At 34.7% G+C, this 18,041-nt stretch overlaps 1 protein-coding gene across 1 annotated transcript in view; it reads left to right on the top strand.

Moving 5' to 3' along the window:
• The window catches only part of pcdh15b (protocadherin-related 15b), a 190,866-nt gene that overhangs the window by 78,778 nt on the left and 94,047 nt on the right, over positions 1-18,041 (top strand). Inside the window, exons 10-13 of the mRNA XM_088915772.1 lie at positions 2,452-2,658; positions 8,032-8,166; positions 15,604-15,753; positions 17,159-17,352. Of these exons, the coding sequence (XP_088771898.1) occupies positions 2,452-2,658; positions 8,032-8,166; positions 15,604-15,753; positions 17,159-17,352 (686 nt within the window). The remainder of the gene's footprint in view (positions 1-2,451; positions 2,659-8,031; positions 8,167-15,603; positions 15,754-17,158; positions 17,353-18,041) is intronic.

Here is an 18,041-nt window from a genome sequence, read left to right as displayed (position 1 = left end):
CTTCAGCTTCAGCTCCAGCTCACGGCCAGATGACCTTAGGAATTTCCTGATATAGAGCAGAATTCATGGTTCATCAATTATGGCAAGTCGTCCAAGTCCTGAGGCAGCAAAGCATCCCCACACCATCACACTACCAACACCATGTTTGACTGTTGGTATGATGTTCTTACTATGGAATGTTGTGTTTGCTTTACGCCAGACCAATGTCATCCAAAAAGCTCCACTTTTGGATCATCGGTCATTAGAACATTCTCCCAAAAGGGTCCAGGTTCTTCTTGGCAAATGAGAGACGAGCATTTATGTTCTTCTTGTTTTAGCAGTGGTTTCTGCCTTGCCAATCTCCCATGAAGCCCGTTTTTGCCCAGTCTCTTCTGATTGTGGAGTCATGAACACTGACCTTAGCTGAGGCAAGAGAAGCCTGCAGTTCTTTGGATGTTTTTTAGGATCCTTTGTGACTTCCTGGATGATTTTACGCTGCACCCTTGGAGAAATGTTGGCAGTCCAGCCACTCCTGGGAAGATTCACTACTGTTCACTACAGCTACTGTTATAGCTCTCACTGTGCTTCAGTGCAGTCCCAGAACCTTAGAAATGGCTTTGTAACCCTCTCCAGACTGATAGATATCAACAACTTTTTTTCTGATCTCTTCAGAAATTTCCTTTGATCGTGGTATTATGTGCTTGTTGAATCTTTGTGCTGGCAACTTGACTCTGATGGTAAGGGTCAAAATACAGTAAGTGAGGTTTATATTGAGCAGGGCTGGCTGTAATCCAGCATGGCTGTGTTCAATCAGCTGGTTCTAATTATCCCTTTAATTGGGTTGATTTAACTAGGGGGCAATTACTTTTTCACTCAGTGCCAGTTAGTATTGGATAACTTTGTTCATTAAATAACAAATAAGTAGATAAGTTTAAAAAAATGTTCGGTTAGGTTCCCTTTATCTAATATTAGATTTTGGTTGAAGACCTGAAAACATTCAGTGTCAAAAAGTTGCAGTAATAAAAGAAATCAGGAAGGGGGCAAATACTTTTTTACTGTGTGATATAATCAGCATTCATTTTTTAACTACCTTGTGTTCTGCGATTGTGGTGTCATGGAGTGTGTTTAGAAACAGTTGTGCTATTTTGCATTCATTGTTAGGGATATCAAAATATTTGTATAATACTTAGAAAAGTACAAAATTAAAAAAAATAAAACTGTACAAATTAAATAGGAGTGTATTCCAAAAAAAAACTGTAACAAGAAGAAGAAGTTCCATGTGAGCATAGAAGTCAATTTATACCCCACTGGGAGAAGTTGCTACAGCATTTGAGAAGGGTGTTTTATAACACTGGGGAAGTTGTCTGGATGGCATGATGCACCATTCTGGGAATACTCTCAATACTCTTCTAAAAATAAATACTTGAGTCAGCCTATGGTGAATCCCTGGTGCTGTAAAATACTCTTAATAAAATCCCAGCTGAGGAAGGTTCAAGTAGGTTGTGAGACAGCAGTAGAAACAGAAAAGAATTTTTCACTGTAATGTTAATCCTCAAGGCAAACCAATGGTTTTGTAAAAATCAGTCTATTCAATAAGGATCTACATACCTTAATTAAATGCCTTTGGTTTGTACCTCTTTTATCATTTGAGTGATTTCTAGTTTTTATCATATTTGCCTCTTTGCAGTGCAATTGAAACTCATCATTGGAGAGGAAGGCATTCATCAATTAGCTAATGGCATGACTGTCAAATTCAGTGTATTTAATTAACTTTCTGCCAGCTGCTTTTTACATGCTAGGTTGATCAACTAGTCCAAGAATCTTTGTTCCACTAAATCAGTCATTTAGAGTTGTTGTGGTACAGTCTGCTACAGTGTGCCCCTCTATGATCAATAATGCTTGTACTGATTTCCTCTGTTGTCTTTATTACCTTATTGTCTTTTGTATGATTATAGTACACACACACAGAGTATTAAATATAAAAATATCATAAAAGGAAAAGTTAAAGGTCCAATTGGTTTAGACGGTATGTTATTACTACTTGGTTAGCAAAATCAGAGTACACTAGTATGGTTTAAAGTCTTTTTTTTTATAGAACTGAATCAATTTTCTACAGCTGAGAAAATTTTACATGTAGGCATACTGGGATTTTTATTTCAGCTATTGTTAAGAACACAAGTGAGTCAAAAAAGGCCTGGGGAGCTGAAATTAAAAGATGTGACTTGGCTGAGCACGTCTTGCAGGCTCTAGCGGTATAACATAATTGCTCTCATACAATGTCACAAATGTATCGATAATGTATACAGAGTCTTTTGCTAGGAACATTCATTCAACCAGCAGGCAGCTGGGAAGTGCTCTGTTCCTTCTCTGTGATTGCGCCAGCAGGATGCATCCTAATAAATGCAATCACAGGTATGGTTCAAACAAGTGGCAGTGAGAAGTGTTTTTTGTTTGTTTGCTTGTTTCTTTTAGGCTGAACAAGATAATGGACATCCCCTTCCAGCTTTTGCAAATTTACATATTGAGGTCCTGGATGAGAACAATCAGGCCCCTTACTTTCAATTATCCACCTATCAAGGATACATTATTGAGTCTTCACCAGTGGGCACAACTATCTCTAACAGTGCAAATCTTACTGCGCCTCTCAGAATAATAGCCCTGGACAATGACATAGAAGAGGTAAGGAGATTAAAAAAACAACTTCACAGTACCCACTAGACAGATGTACATCATAGATAATGAAATAAGATGTTTTAAACATTTTGTTACTCTTACAGTTTGTTGGATTAGTCTAAAATGTAATCTTGGGTGATTTTTAATACTTTAATCTAGAATCTTTTCAAAAGTTCAAATTAATAACAGGTTTTATTTTTAGGAGAAGCCAAACAATAGTTTTTATGCATATTCCTTTAATAAGGAAACAATAATACAATAAAAAATGATTTTAAATCAACTAAACCATTATGGTGAATAGTTTTACTATGTTATAATGCCTTGAGGTTGAAGTTTATTCTAACTAAATCCTAATCCCAATTACAAGGAAAACGTGTACATTCTGTAATGTAAAACTGTACATTGCAGTAATCGGTAATCCAAATTGATCATTACAAAGGACTATAATTAGTAGGACATCGTTTTTTATTATACTAAGCTTTAAAGCAGTAGAAGGTTTAAGAAGGATGTGGTTTTCAGTGTGACTGCATTTTCACAGTGTGATGCTCATTTTTTGACACTGACTTGTATGAGAATGCTTCAGGATACTGTATGTACCACATTGCTCTTAAGAAAGGAAATTCAAGAGGAAAAAAAGCTTCACCCATGCACTGTACTGTATGCATTTTATGGCTACCTAACGTATCTGCTAATGTATTTGCTATGAAAAAATATGATGTTTTGAAAGGATGAAGAGCTACTGTATGGTACACATTCCTGCTGAAACTGCATCCTTTAGGAGAAAATTCTTATACTGTACCTGTTGTTTCATATGAAAGCATTACACTACTAAGGTATTAGCATATCTAACAAGAACTGATGAATTAAACACTAAATAAATTTGGTGAAGTGCTTTAATTAAATCATTAAGCATTATGGCCTTGCAAGCTATTTTTTCACATCTGATATATTGGAGTAACCATGCTCCAAACTGTGAGTGAAAGTTATTTATAATTGTCAAACAGATATGACTTGTACCAAACAAAATATGTCAAGACCACAATCAGTTAAAGTGTTAACTTAATTATTTTAAATGTCTTCTTTAATTTATGGAGGCATTTTGTTAGCAGCTAAATTACAATGTGTGTACATGCAATACAAATAGATGGTAAACCCTAGTGTTCTTTTCTGTATAATGAGAAGACTCTCATACATTCATGTTGGTTGGAAAGATACACAGAGGTTTGAAAACTGTCTTTTCAATCACACCATTCCTGTTTCTTGTCTTCTTTTTATTTTAGCTTGCTCCTGGTGCCAGTCCTGTAGGTATTAGGGAGTTTGGTAGTTTCTGTGCCAATTAAAAGTGTGAAGTTTTCATTTTCTTTGCTGTGGTGTGTGCTTGTGTTTTTAATAATTTTGCATGAAGCCTTCCTTACTGCTCTCCTGTGTTGTCTTCGGACAATATTTCTTTATTTTTACCATTTTTGGAAATTTTGCCACATTACTCCCGATATTTCTTTAATATTTCTAATATTTTTCACATCCTGTACTGTAAATGTATGATTTTCATTAAGTATTAACCAAAAAAGCTAAAAATCAACATTAGTTGTGGTGTTAATTTAATAAACAACACTGATCATATCTATGATCTATCAGATATCAGCAAAGATTAAATTTATAATGTTCTGGACATTAAAATTCCATTAAGGTATTTTCATGCTCACACATGTGGAGTAAAAAATTGAAATTACTAAGAGTGCTCATTTAATTTGACAGATGTATAAAACAATATACAGTAAGCCACATCACAGCAGTTGTAAGTTATGTTATATAGAATTAGAGTGTTTAAAATAAAACTAATGTGATTTGTGTTTTGGCAGTCGTACTGTAGATCAAAGTTCGGAGGCAAGATCTTCTTAAAAGCTGTGAAATCCTGTGCTTACAGGAGGTGCTGATAACATGAACCTTTTCGACCTATGACATACTGTATCTAAGTTCTCTGTTAAGATCTGACTAGTTTTATCATTTACCTTAATATAATAACAATCTAATGAATATACAGTATTTAAAAATGAGAATGAAAGAAGTAGAATTTACCTGGTACATGAAGATAAAATAAGGCAGCTATAACTTTTTAAAATTAAAAAATTAAAATCTTTCAAACATATTGTACACCAAGACAAGGAGAAAGGACTATCTGAGGGTGTTTGTTTTCCTTGGGGCTCTTACAGAAACCCTTGAATTGTAAAATATAAAACCGAACAGGAAAAAAAGAAAATAAAAATGATATTGCATTCTCTCACCACTCCTTCACCACTCTGAAGTATTCAGACTGAGAAACAATAAATTTCAGATTAAATAATATAAACAGATTACTGCACACTTTATGATGGTAGACAGGAGGAAAAACGTAGTTTGTTTTTGGCAAAAAGACAGACTTCAAATTCTAAAATGTTGAGCCTGCATTATCTTAACATTACCTAGTAGCAATAAAAAATAAGAAAGCAACAAAATTCTTCCAGGGAGCTTATTTAAGATACCTAACAGAAAATGTATTATTTTGTAATTTTCTTGCATAAAAGAGAGAAATTATGATTACTTGTACCTTATTGTTTTACAGCATGGACCTGACATACAGTAGTGTGGTTTTGTAGTTGAATAATTTGTGAAAACTTTTTAAAGTCTTACTTACTGTAAATTTATAGCCTGCATTAAGGAGCATTACACTTCTTTATGTGGAACAATCTTGAGAATAGAGCATGTATTCTATGTAAAAATAGTTTATAATGATACATAATATTAACTATAATAATACTGACAAGAGCTCCAGAGTGTTCTAGTAGTTAGGAGATAATTTTGTTTCAATTGCCTACCAAGATTTGCAGTAAATAACCTATTTTGTATTCTGTACTTTTTTTTTTACCAATTTAGCACAAAAATGGAAAAAAAATAACATTCCATGCAACTGTTAGGGTAATGAGGGTCTTGTTGTCAGGTTGGAATGACGCCTGATTGTAATGTGCAGAAGTGAAATGCAAGCACCTCCAAGTGATCAAGTAATAGTTTGTGGACAGTTCTCAGACACAGGGAATGCTAACCTTCAGAAAACTTTAAAAGACCTCATGGGAGTTACAGTTCAATAGGCAGGCAATAAACCTCCATACATACAGCATATAACATATCTATACAGTATATACCATCAGTATACTGCACATTTGTTAAAAATAGAAAATGTTGGCAATAAGACATTTTAAATATGAGAAATGGCACATTTAACATCAGCCTTTCATCTTGTAAGACAAGTAAATATGGTCTAAAGGGTCTAAAGGGTCTTGAAAGCTGTTTTGTTAGACTACAATATGTTAGATTATGCTGCATTTTTTATTTTCTTCATTTCTTCATTGTTAATCTTTATAACACAGTGCTTGCCAAATTAACTTCAGCTTTTTACTGTTTCTCATTGAAATTCCAAAGCATTCTTTGATTGGCTGGAACAAGTACAGACAATTATTTCTTTTAAAGGCTGTTTTTGTCTCCTGTTATTTTAACAAAACAATATGACCATTACTCTACTTTGAATCTTTTATTCATTTTCTTCCCTACACAGTACTAAAAGAGACTTTGTCATAAAAAACAGTCTGTTCTATTCCCTTGTTTCTTGCTACTCCAGTCATATCAATTCATGAGCCCTTTTGGGGTTAATGCCTTGTTTTTTTCTTCATATACCCTGTATTGTCTCCTTTTGTATTGCTAGAGTTGCATGGACACTTTAAAGTTTTGTCTTTTGTTTGAACATCATTTTAATGGATTTTACATCTGAATTCACTAATACAAAAAGCTTTGTCACCAGCAGCCATTAATTATTAGCCATTGTTATTATAATATTTGAATATTTTCCTTTCACTTGCTGAAGTTGGTAAAGCACTTGCTTATGGTTGGTACTTTTTTGTCAATAAATGATGTATTTTGATTGAAGAACTGAATAGGTCAAATCTAAACCTGATCAGAATGATTTCTGTAGTTGAGTTGCAAATACTGGATACTATCAGACTCATTTACCAATCCAGGGTTCATACCCATAGGCTGTTAAATTTATGCAATTTTGTCATTAAGCATTAGATAAAAAACAGGTGACAGAAGAGCTTGTTTCAGAATAAGGAATATCATATTTTATGGATTTCCCTAGATTAGGTCTGACGTTTAACACACCTAGGATGTACAGAGTTTTATTTTATGTTCTTAAAAATAGTTATTGCAGTGATGCTATTGACAGCTTTACTGCTTCACTGGTGAGATTTATGTTATGTTTTGCAATGCTAAAGGAGCTGTGTGTATCATCTTTATTGTGCTATTATTCCTTTTATTAACTGATCTACATCTTGTTCTCATTATGTGTGATTCAGTGTTGCTGTTCATCTGTTTCCATATCATTACTGTCTTTTACAAATATCCATTCAATTAAAGCCTTTCTAAAAAGATGGGTAAATTCCAGAATGTTTCTAGGTAAGCAAGATATTACCCAAGGTCTCCTCTCATTTGTAACTATTCTTAGGTTATTATACAAAGGAAACTGATCAACAGCAAAAACACTTCTAACTTCTTAAAGAGAGACACTTTAAGTGGTGGCATACTAAAGTGCTGTATATTCAGGTATGAATATTCAGTGCTATGAATGGACATGATTCATATTCATTCCCTTTCCAGGTTTATGCAACAAGATAAATGAGTTGTGTATCTTCTGGCAATTAAGCGTGACACACACTTTTGGACACTCTTTTTCCTGGAATGGCTAGTAAGAATGAAAAATGATAACACAATCAGATACAAAATCAGCATGCCTGAAAATACAGTGTTTAACAGGTTATTCAACAGTTAAGAAAAGAAAATAACTGTACTGTATATTGAAATAAAACACAAAATTATCAAGCAGGATATGTAGGCATTTAAACAAAAGTTCTAATCTAGGCCCCTTCAGCCTACCTACAGTACATTGAAATATCCTGATTCTTACACATTCGCTTGAGTGGTTCACTGTCGCATCCCTCCCTACACCACATCTTCGCCCTTGTTTAGGGTGTCATCCTTCATTAAAAGGTAAGGTTGGGGGGTTCTGACAGCCCCATCCTTCCGAACAGGTAAAGCTCGTCTTAATTAAGATTTGACCAAACTACTGAAATTAGGTAAATTACAGATCTAGAAATTAAATTAAACTGACCTCCTAAAATTTCCCCAGATTCAGCCTTGTTACACAGGTCGAATAGTGCCATGGTCTTTAGAAAACATGAGCTGGAAGTTGTTGTGATTGCAACATGAGGAGAGAAGACACATTGACTAGGTTTTGTTCTACAGCAATCGTGACATGTCACTGGGTTAATTGTGCTTTTCAATCATGTTTTAAAGACCAAAGACCCCATGCTGCAGATTTCTTTAAACAACTACAACACAGTCTTTACTGCGACTCCCTCCGGGATAGTGCGCTACCTGACCTTACTGAAGTCAGTGGACAGGGAGCAGCAACAAACCTACACATTCGTGGTAAGTGCCTGATGTCCTCTGCCCACATTCTCTTACTAGGAGTAACATTTGTTCTGGCGGTTTCACTGCCTTTCATTGCAGTTACTGTACATTGTCTTTGAATGTTCCAGTACAGCAAGTTGTACTAAAAAATATAGTACCTCCAGTCAACTTACAGAACAATTTTGGTAATGGCTTATTTCTAATTTGACTGCTGGTGGAGATTACAGCAATGCACATACATGTTTAAATAAAACTTTAGTTTTTAAATAAAAGTAATTGTAATTTAACTACATGCTTGAGTTTTGTCTAGAATTTGGGTCCTATTTTTTTTTTTTGACGGACCGAATTGTTTTTGTCCAGATTCATGGGATGCTAGAGAATATATATTTTTTAAATAACTACAGTAGCTATTTGTTTTTGGTATACATATAAAAAAGTAAAAGCCTAGGGTTTTTGTATTGATTGCTTGTATAAGTAAAAAGCAATCAATGTAAGAGCATTACTAAAAAATTAAATTGTGGGAAAGATAAATGTGAGGTCCTTAATGTTATACAGTAGCCTGTCTCATTAACTGTTTCCATAGTCTTCTCAGCAGGCAGGTCTTATAAGAAATAATAATGTTACATTCAAGTTTATTTAACGCAGAAGACAACCAACACAGTACTAGAAATTAACAATAGAATATTGGTAGCAATTAGCATACATTTGCCACATCTTTTTACTGTTGGTGAAGGCTGTTTCCATTCCTAGTGCTATTTTATTCATAATGTGTTTTAATTAGCGTGACAACTGTAGTACCTTCAAAGCAGTCAGGTTTGCAAGTTTTGCATACTGTATGCAGTTTCATAAAACTTTTCAATTAAGTTAAAAGCTTTTACCAGCAAGAGAACCACAGTTTATTCAATAACTAGGTCCAATAATATACTGTAGAATTCACATTGTATAAAGTTTTAGAGGGTTTAGTCAGTTTTCTTTTATGTAAATTGGCTGATTTCTGTCATGGTTAGATTTGTTTCTATAGTCACAGCTTAAACTTAATCTAAACTGTGTTTTTTGTAAAAATGCCAAGTATTTATTGAATGTGAATTTTAATGTTTCTATAATAACACAAGTGTGAGGTGCCAAAGGACACACTAAAACACTATTATCCCACATATAAATACTTCTATGTACTGTACATCTGATGTGATGTTCCCATTGTGCTGTGCCATTTTTATAGAAAAAAGTATAATCAGTTCACAAAGGCTGTACCAAAGGTTTTATTTATTCAATCATCATTTTAATAACTTCTAAAAGTGTTTGTTTTCTGATTGCAACATGGAAGGTTAATCTCTTGATTAATTTAAATTAATATCTTATTTCTAAATATGTCACATGTTACTGCCTTAGCAGTGCACCAACTGAAGAAAACACCCTTGAACTCATACAGTAGGTGAAAATTTACAGTAGGTCTCTCTTAAGATGACAGAAGTTGATTTTAGCTCAACAGACAAACCATTTTCAAACCAATGTTTGTAAAACTGGAAAATAGTTCAAAATACTGGAAGAATTATACATCCCTCACCTTGATTTGCAACTCTGGCTGTTACTTCAGCATTTAGTGTATAGAAATGCAACTTTGAGGAAATGGCTGTTCTAACTATCCATGATTGTTGCCAACAGCTTTTCAATGTTTTTTGCTGTTTTAATCTAACATGTTCCACTCACCATCTTATTTGGCAGTCTGAAATAACTTATGAAATAAGGTCTGAACTTGCTCAGAGCATCCACAAGCTAGAAGCAGTCGTTAAGACCATCATGATCATTTCTTAATAGACTCTTAGCTATCATTTTTATTATTAACTAATTAGTATAATACTAATTAGTATTATTAACTAATTAATGATTAACTTATAATTAATGTATTGTATACAGCATGTAAAATTTCATTATTAGATGAAGTCTGACCTTTGGTCTCCAATTATATCCATACAACATGGATGATGAAACAATATTAATTTATCCTACTGGTGATAAAGCAATGGTTTTATGAGTAAGAAATAAATATTGGCAACAGTGTATCAAAAAGCACTTATTTTTCTAGGCATATATCCCAAATTATTCTGTATAAATTAGCATCCTGTTACTTGAAGCAGTTGCAATTCCAACTAGCACATTCTCTGCTAGTCAGTTTTTGCTTTGCCCTTTAAGACCATGTAGAATGCTTTAGAGTACTTTAGGTATCAAATCATTCCAGGTATGTCTGTTAAAGAAGTGTTAATGGATGGAATTCCTGAGTATTCTACAGACTCTAGGATTGTTCAAAGTTGTTGGTGACCTTCTACGTATAATTACTATAGTCCTTCCAAAGGGCTCGAGGCTTTCTTTGACAGCAGAAGAGGACATGAATGTTAGCTTCTGAGTCTGCTTTGAATTTTCTTTCTGTTGCTGAAGTTATAATGGTAAGCTTCAACCTTTTTCTTTAGGGAAGAAAGTTTTTAAGTGCCTCTTACCATCTTATATATATTTACCTCCCCTCTTTTCTGGAGTAACCTTGGTCACAGTTGTTCTTGGTACAAAGCACTCAGCTGTCTTTGTTGCTCACAGTATGCCTATGACTGTAATGGAGCAGTAGGATTCCCTGGTGCAGTACCAGAGGAGTTAATCTGAGGTTTTCTTTTATAGATCTGATGAAGCATTACGTAGTGACACCTTTACCCACATTCTTTTGTTCCCTCGTGGATAGAGCTTGTGGCATCTACATGAAAATATGTCGATTAACTGACACATTGTTCAGTCTGAGATAAGCAATTCACTTGAGTGCTATCAGCTTCTTGTTAAACATTTTAATTGAAATCAGGGAGATGTAGGACATTTAAAGGTTTCTTAAAATAAGCCCCCTATTAGTTTATTGTGGCTGTTTGTGAAAGCACATTATGGTAAACACCCTGTGGGAGTCTATATTTTTTCAGGTCTTAAAAGATAAGAAATACAAGATCTTGAACCAACATAGTTTGCTATTATACAGCCAAATACAGTTGTGGTTTGTTGAATGTGATTTAGCTATAACATTCACCTATTTGTAATCAGGAGGACAAAACTTTTCAAACTACTTCCAAAGAAAATAAGAAACAGCCCCTACCGTTTTATCTAAAGCCATAATAAAGTCTCAATACAATTCTCAGTATTCTGGGTACATGATGTCCAAGGTAAAGACAAAATAAGAAGTTTCATGGTATGACTGTCTTATTGCTGGAGATTTGTTGTGTTGGTATAGCGATTTAAAACAACTCACAATTCATTGCACTGAAGTAGAGAAGCCCCAAGACACCAGTTCAGCTGTGCCAAGTTTGTTTGTTTTAATAACAACAGCCAAGTTCATCCGTTTTGTACAGACAGTCCTATTAATGGCATGAAAACTGTCACGGATGTCTGAAAAAGGACAAACTGTGGAGAGGCAGGAGAGCGGAAAAAGACCCAATGCATAGTGGCGAGAGAGGGGTTAGCCCGGGCTCAGCAGTTCAGGAGTCGTATAGAAACCTGTGCCCTCAGGCAACGGACGTGGGGCATCCTGGTGCAAGGCGGGTCTCAGGACAGCCGAACGTCAATGCTGAGCGAAGGAGAATAAGTGACCCGGAAATATATAGCCCCAGAGAGAGAGAGACACCGGAAGGAGAGCAAAGCACAGGAAACTAGGGGCAGGACAGAGTAGGAGCGACAGAGGGCATGACAAAAACCTTTGATTACGTCTGGGCCCAAGTCTCCATCCTTACTAGATCAAATGTGTGGATAACGCTTTTCTTATTTTTGTTTAATATAGTAAGTTTGATTAAAAAAATATCAGCAATGCTACAGTATATGCAACTCTTATATATGAAGTCATATTCTTTTTTGTTTTATCTTGTTTATGTGTATGTGTGTTTGCCATTGTTTTTAAACATGTACCATTTACAGAGTTTATTTCTTATAGGAAACTATAATTTGTCTCTGTCTCACCAAGTATAAATTCCTATTCTTCCTCTACCTATGACTCTGGAGACTTGGTCCAGGCATCTTAAAATTCTAAGCACTCTTCGTCTGTCCTGCATTTCTTACAGCTTATAGTCAGAAATTGATTAAAACAGTGAAAGGGGTACACTTTTTCTAGTGAAGGGTTTAAAGACATATTTTTCACATCATGGAATTCAGTGGGATTAACGATATATTTCACATACTACAAGTTACTGATGGACTGTTCTTCAACATGCTGTGCTCTTATTTATAAGAGTTAATAAAGATATCATCATGCATAGAGAGTATGGTATAAGTATATCCACTACTTGGGACAGATGGATGATTTTGGAATTAGTAAATGAGATTTTCCATCTTCTTATAAGCTATTTTGCTTAATGTATAAATCATATCATATCATAAATATATACATACAGTAAGTAGCATTCTGTCACAAACCTGGCCTTTTGTTTACAGTGAGACTTACCTTTTGATCTCTAATTGATTCTGAGTATGACATGAATGTTTGTTCTAGAGTAGTCTGGCACTCTTTTACAGATAAAATAACCCTTGCCCTGAGCTTCATTGCACAGAACAAGACTTAGAGTCTCATAACTGTGTTTTTTTACTGGAAAAGGTAAATGCCTGCAGCAAAATTCTGTCAAGGCTTTGAACTGAAGTGCTGCTAAGAAGTACTGACATAAAACAATACGATACGAGTGTCATGCATCCTGTCAGTGAATGACTGCACATTGCCCCATGCTGATTAGAATCATTGGACAACTTTTCATTCCTTGTATGTGTAGATTTTGATGCAATAATGTAATATGCAAACTTATTTTTAAAAATATTTTTATGTTGTAATAAGAGATTGCAGGGAAAGAACAAACAGTAACATTTAAAAAATAATAAGATCAATTAAATCAAAGCCAATATCAAATCAGGTTCTGATACCACCTTTGTATGCAAGCAAATTAGTACATGTTAATGATTGCACATCTGGTATTGTCAGGGAATACTGTACAGCAACACAGCACGTGTTTTCTTTGTTTTCTGGTGCAGTGTGGTAACAATGTAATAACCAAGACAAATACTTATTTACAGTAATACATTCACTTATTCTATGTACACCTATTAAAAATCTATGAGTTTCAGAGCCCTGCTCTGCCTTCCACAGACATAGAAACATGGGAGTCGTCTTTTAACTAAGGCACAAATACTATGCTGTACATGGAATGAAGAAAACAGTCTTACCCAATAGAAGATTGTACTGAGAACTAAATTATTACCTAAACTGATGCTATAGAAATGGGAACCTATTTCTTCATTCCTAACAATACATTTTTACAGGAGTTTTTTAGCCTATTGCATACCACAATCAAGAAATCATTATTCCACATATATAAAACAGAAGTCCTTTACTGAAGGCATACAGTCCCATCTTTTTCATACTCCAATCTCCTGGTTCTGCAGTTCTAGTCTGTGAGGGAGGAAACTCTTTCAGATGCTTCTTTTCTTGTCTCCTTTTGTTTGTTCTTTCTTCACTGTTGATCCTCTAAGAAAGGTGATTTAATGGTTTAATCACAATTGGTTTTAATTAGCTTAAAATCAGTATGCAAAGGAACAAGTAATAGGTTTATTCCATGCTGAAAAAAGAAGAAAGAGAACACAACGTTTCGGCCGTGGAGCCTTCTTCAGGTGTGGAGGCTCCACGGCCGAAACGTTGTGTTCTCTTTCTTCTTTTTTTCAGCATGGAATAAACCTATTACTTGTTCCTTTGCAGCCTACGCATGCTGACGCAGCTACCCACTTAAAATCAGTATGATTGTTTGACCACCCAACAATGTCGGTGTGAGGATGCCCATCATTTTAATGAATGGTGAAGTTTAAACATTTGGATGAAGTGTAACAATATGTGTTATTTTTCATTATTTTAATAACAAATAATATTTTTTATTTATCATGTAGAGTGAGCAATAAGAACATCAGTAGAACATCTCATGTTTTGTGCTTCATTCTATTTTACATATGAAGGTTGATGTTAGCTTATTGATCCAAGGATCATATCTTGAAAAATTTCTTGAAAGATACCAAGGTATACAATATCTTGCTGGGAGGTTTGTTCCAGAGTCTCACAACCCCTTGTGTAAAAAATCTGCTGTTCTCAGTTCTAAATGTACTTTCCTATGTTTTCTACTTGTGTCCTCTGCTTTGTGTTTCACTGTTGATTCTGGTGAAATCCAGTTTCTGTTCAAAACTAAAAATATTGAGATCTTTTTGCCTAATAGCAAGAGTGTACTTTAATCTCAGGAATGTGTCTGTTTGTGCACATTTTTCTTACTAATAAAACATTATATCCCTTGATTTAAATTCTTCTCTTTTTTATTGTTTCCCTACATTGTCTAGAAGGTGAAAATGATATGTAAATCACTTAAGACTTTTTGTTAAGCAGCTTTTTTAAGCTCATTGCTTCCTATCTTGCATTTTGTTTTATGTTTCTGCCACCTGCGTGTGACATTCTGCACAGATGTCTGCACTTAAATATCATTCTGCCAGGTGTTTGCCTAGTGGTGAATTTGATCTAAGTCTTTATGAACCTCCATCCTAGCTTCTAGTCTTTAAATCCCCTGTTTTTTTTTGACTGGCTTATTAACTGTTAAAACTGTTCTTTATACTTGGATACATAGATAATATTCAGATCTGCAGAGGAAGAGGTAGTAGCCTCACATGAAATAAGTGGTGCAGCTGCACTTGAGCTGCACTGTAACAAGTAAAAAGAAGGCGAGTTGTGTTAATCAGGCAGCAATTAAGAAGGGTGGTACTTCTATTTTGGGTGGAAAATCAGTCTACTGTGGTTCTGTTCATGGGGAAACAATTGTGAAGGAAGAAAAAGTCTATCTGAAGTCTATAGTGTATAATCTTGAGTTTGTTTTGCCAGCTGCACATTGCTGCTGTGTGCCTGGACTAAGAATAAACAGAGACAGTATTGTTGGCTCTGCTCCCAAACCAAATTAGGAAACTTGGACTCCTGCAAATGAATCTGTATGGCAGTATTTCTTAAGGAAAACCATGAATCAGTGCTATTACAAGATTCATGTTATCAGAAAAAGTGCCTAAAGCTATCTCTCACAAGTGGAGCAACTGCCCAGAGGCAGTGTCTTTCAATGGTAACTGTGACCTCATCAAGTAAGGTTTGCGTGTCAACATGACCAAACCTGTGCTGATTGAATTATTTTTAATAGACCAACTTATTTTCTGGTATTTGTTTGCTTTTTTTTGTGGCGCTATATGGAAACATTGTTTCTGTTCTGTTATGTATGTTCAGATACAGACAATGCAAATGACTTGTGAATTCTACTGTAATGTTTTCTTACAGATTGTGTTATAAAATGCTGAACTTTGACATTTCCACAAAGAAGCTAGGCAAATTTGTGCTTTACCACTACAAATAGGGTTTGACTTTTTTTTTTTCATTTTTCCCCATAGATGTTAGCCTCTGATGGAGTCCAGGAAAGTACTCCAGTCACAGTTAATATCCTGGTGATTGATGCCAACGATAACACTCCAACCTTCCCCAACATCTCCTACAGTGTAAATGTTTACACAGACATGCGACCAGGGGAAACTGTATTACGGGTAATCGATATTTACTGACTGCTTTCACAAATGAGCTGCTTACTTAAAATAATAGCAACTTTCCAATCCTCTGTCATGATATTTTTAAAGATAGAATTAGCTTGCTTAATATATTAATGAATTCTCATTGAGATAATTGGAATAGTTCCCCCTTCCTCCTCATGTGGTCTTGCTTTGATATGTTAGACCTTTGATAAATGGTATTTTGCAGTCAGGGCATGATCATAGTCGGTAACTTAGCCCTGTTGAAACAAAGCAATGATACAAAAGGTCCAGTTTAATCTGTCTTTAAACTTAACTATTCTGTTTCTTAGAAGTGAGGTTAAGTATATAATGTTGTGCATAACCGGTCATATTTCTATAAGCTGTTTAAGATTTTAATATAGACCTAAAAAATGTTTGATTTAATATGATATTCTTGTATATGAGCCATTATTCATTTCTCATTTAAATCTTAAAAAAGCTGTGTAAACTGATTCATTTGTAATTTTGTTATTAATGCAGGACTTTTCCACAACTTGTTCGTTAAGAGTTTGCAATTATCTATTTTTACTGAACAGAAACAAGTCTGTTTTAAGCAGTGAAAAGTTTTTTTTTCCCAAATAAGTATGGTTTCATTCTGCATTTCAGAAACTAGCAGTTGCTTTATATGAATAACTTTTGTGTATATTACAAGAAGTAAAGAACTGTTGAAAATATTCTCTGTCTTGAGATTGGAAAAAATATTTAATGTTTTGCAATGATTCATAGATGGAGTAATCATAAATATGTAGTCAACACTTGACAACATAAGCCACTATTAAATATAAAAAACACACTTCAGGGGCACAGTGGTTCCTGGTGTTTGTCAGATTGTTGGGTGCTTCTATGCCCTCACAGTTCTAATTAGTGACTAATTAGTGTGGAAATCTTTATCCACACACAAACCCTGTAATACAAATTACAACTGGTTAAAATATGTAATCCATAATCTAAATTTAAAATTTCAGTTTTTTAAAAAATAATCTTTAAAATAATCAAATCAAATAATCTTTCACATTTATTTTTTTTTAAGTAATCAGAAACAACGAATCTTTGAAAATCTGTGAAAGACAACAATCGTGTTTCATTTGTTTTGTTGCCCATCTTCTGACACACTACAACATACAGTACTCTTCCTAACAGGATGTTTGGTGTTATTTATGTGAGTCTGCACTTGGTGAGCAATAACTATTGTACTGGTATGTTTGTCCTGTTCAGAGCAATAAGAATTTATTGCAGGGCTGAGCTATCAAGTTACATTTCTGTACAATACATTACTGAAGAGGTAGCACCAACCACCAACTGACAAAAAATCTTTTTCCTAACTAAACTTGAAATCAAACTTAATGTTTCACATTAAAGGAATATATTTTTGTTTTTGTAGTTGACAGCTTTTGATGCCGATGAAGGTCCCAATGGGCAAATCACCTATGAGATTCTGACTGGTGATCAGGGAGATTTCTCCATTAATAACAGCACAGGCCTGATCACAGTGGCTCCTGGTGTCAGTCTGATTGTAGGGCGCTCCTATGCCCTCACTGTCAGGGCATCTGACAATGCACCTGTGTCGCAGAGAAGGTAAAGCAATTAAGAGCATGGGGATTAAAACTGGATTGATGGGCTTTGCAGCACAGTTACTTTTGATTCAGAAAAGTCCCCCCGTAAATCTTGTTACCCCTTCCCTGGAATCAGTACAAGGCTGGGTGACTACAGGCTTGTGCTGCAATAATCCCAACCTTGTAGTATCATCCTCACACTAATATTCCCTACCTTTCAGAAGGTGGGGATTACAAAATAATGCAAATTTACACACTGTCTTTTCCACACTCTAATTTAATCTTCTCTGGGTGTGCACATTCTGGAATATTTCTTGTTTCAAGCTTGCTGTCGTTTAAATACCAGAATACCATATTGAAAGAAAAAATTGATTTAACTTGTACAGGAGGTTAATATATTTTATTGTTATTTTTGCTGTCTAGTCCAGATAAATTGAAAAGGAATGAAAGCTGATAGGTTTTTAAGAATACATGTAGGGTTTTATTTTCACCCATGTTGCACAGTAAGGCATGTTGAAGGCCAATTAATCCATAATTAGCGACTAATTAATCAGGCAATCAGATTCCCCTTGGTATGAATCATAATAGGGGTGAATCCCTATAGGCATCGACATACTATATCACTTGATGTGAAAGATGAGATAGACAATGAAGTGTAAAAATAAGTAAAAATAAAACATTTGAATTATTTGACTGGTCAATTTTAAGTCC

Source organism: Atractosteus spatula, chromosome 5, assembly GCF_055471065.1.
Source record: "Atractosteus spatula isolate fAtrSpa1 chromosome 5, fAtrSpa1.hap1, whole genome shotgun sequence".
Classification (NCBI taxonomy): domain Eukaryota; kingdom Metazoa; phylum Chordata; class Actinopteri; order Semionotiformes; family Lepisosteidae; genus Atractosteus; species Atractosteus spatula.
The sequence above is the reverse complement of the archived record's forward strand: the minus strand, read 5'-3'. Positions and strand labels throughout refer to the sequence as shown.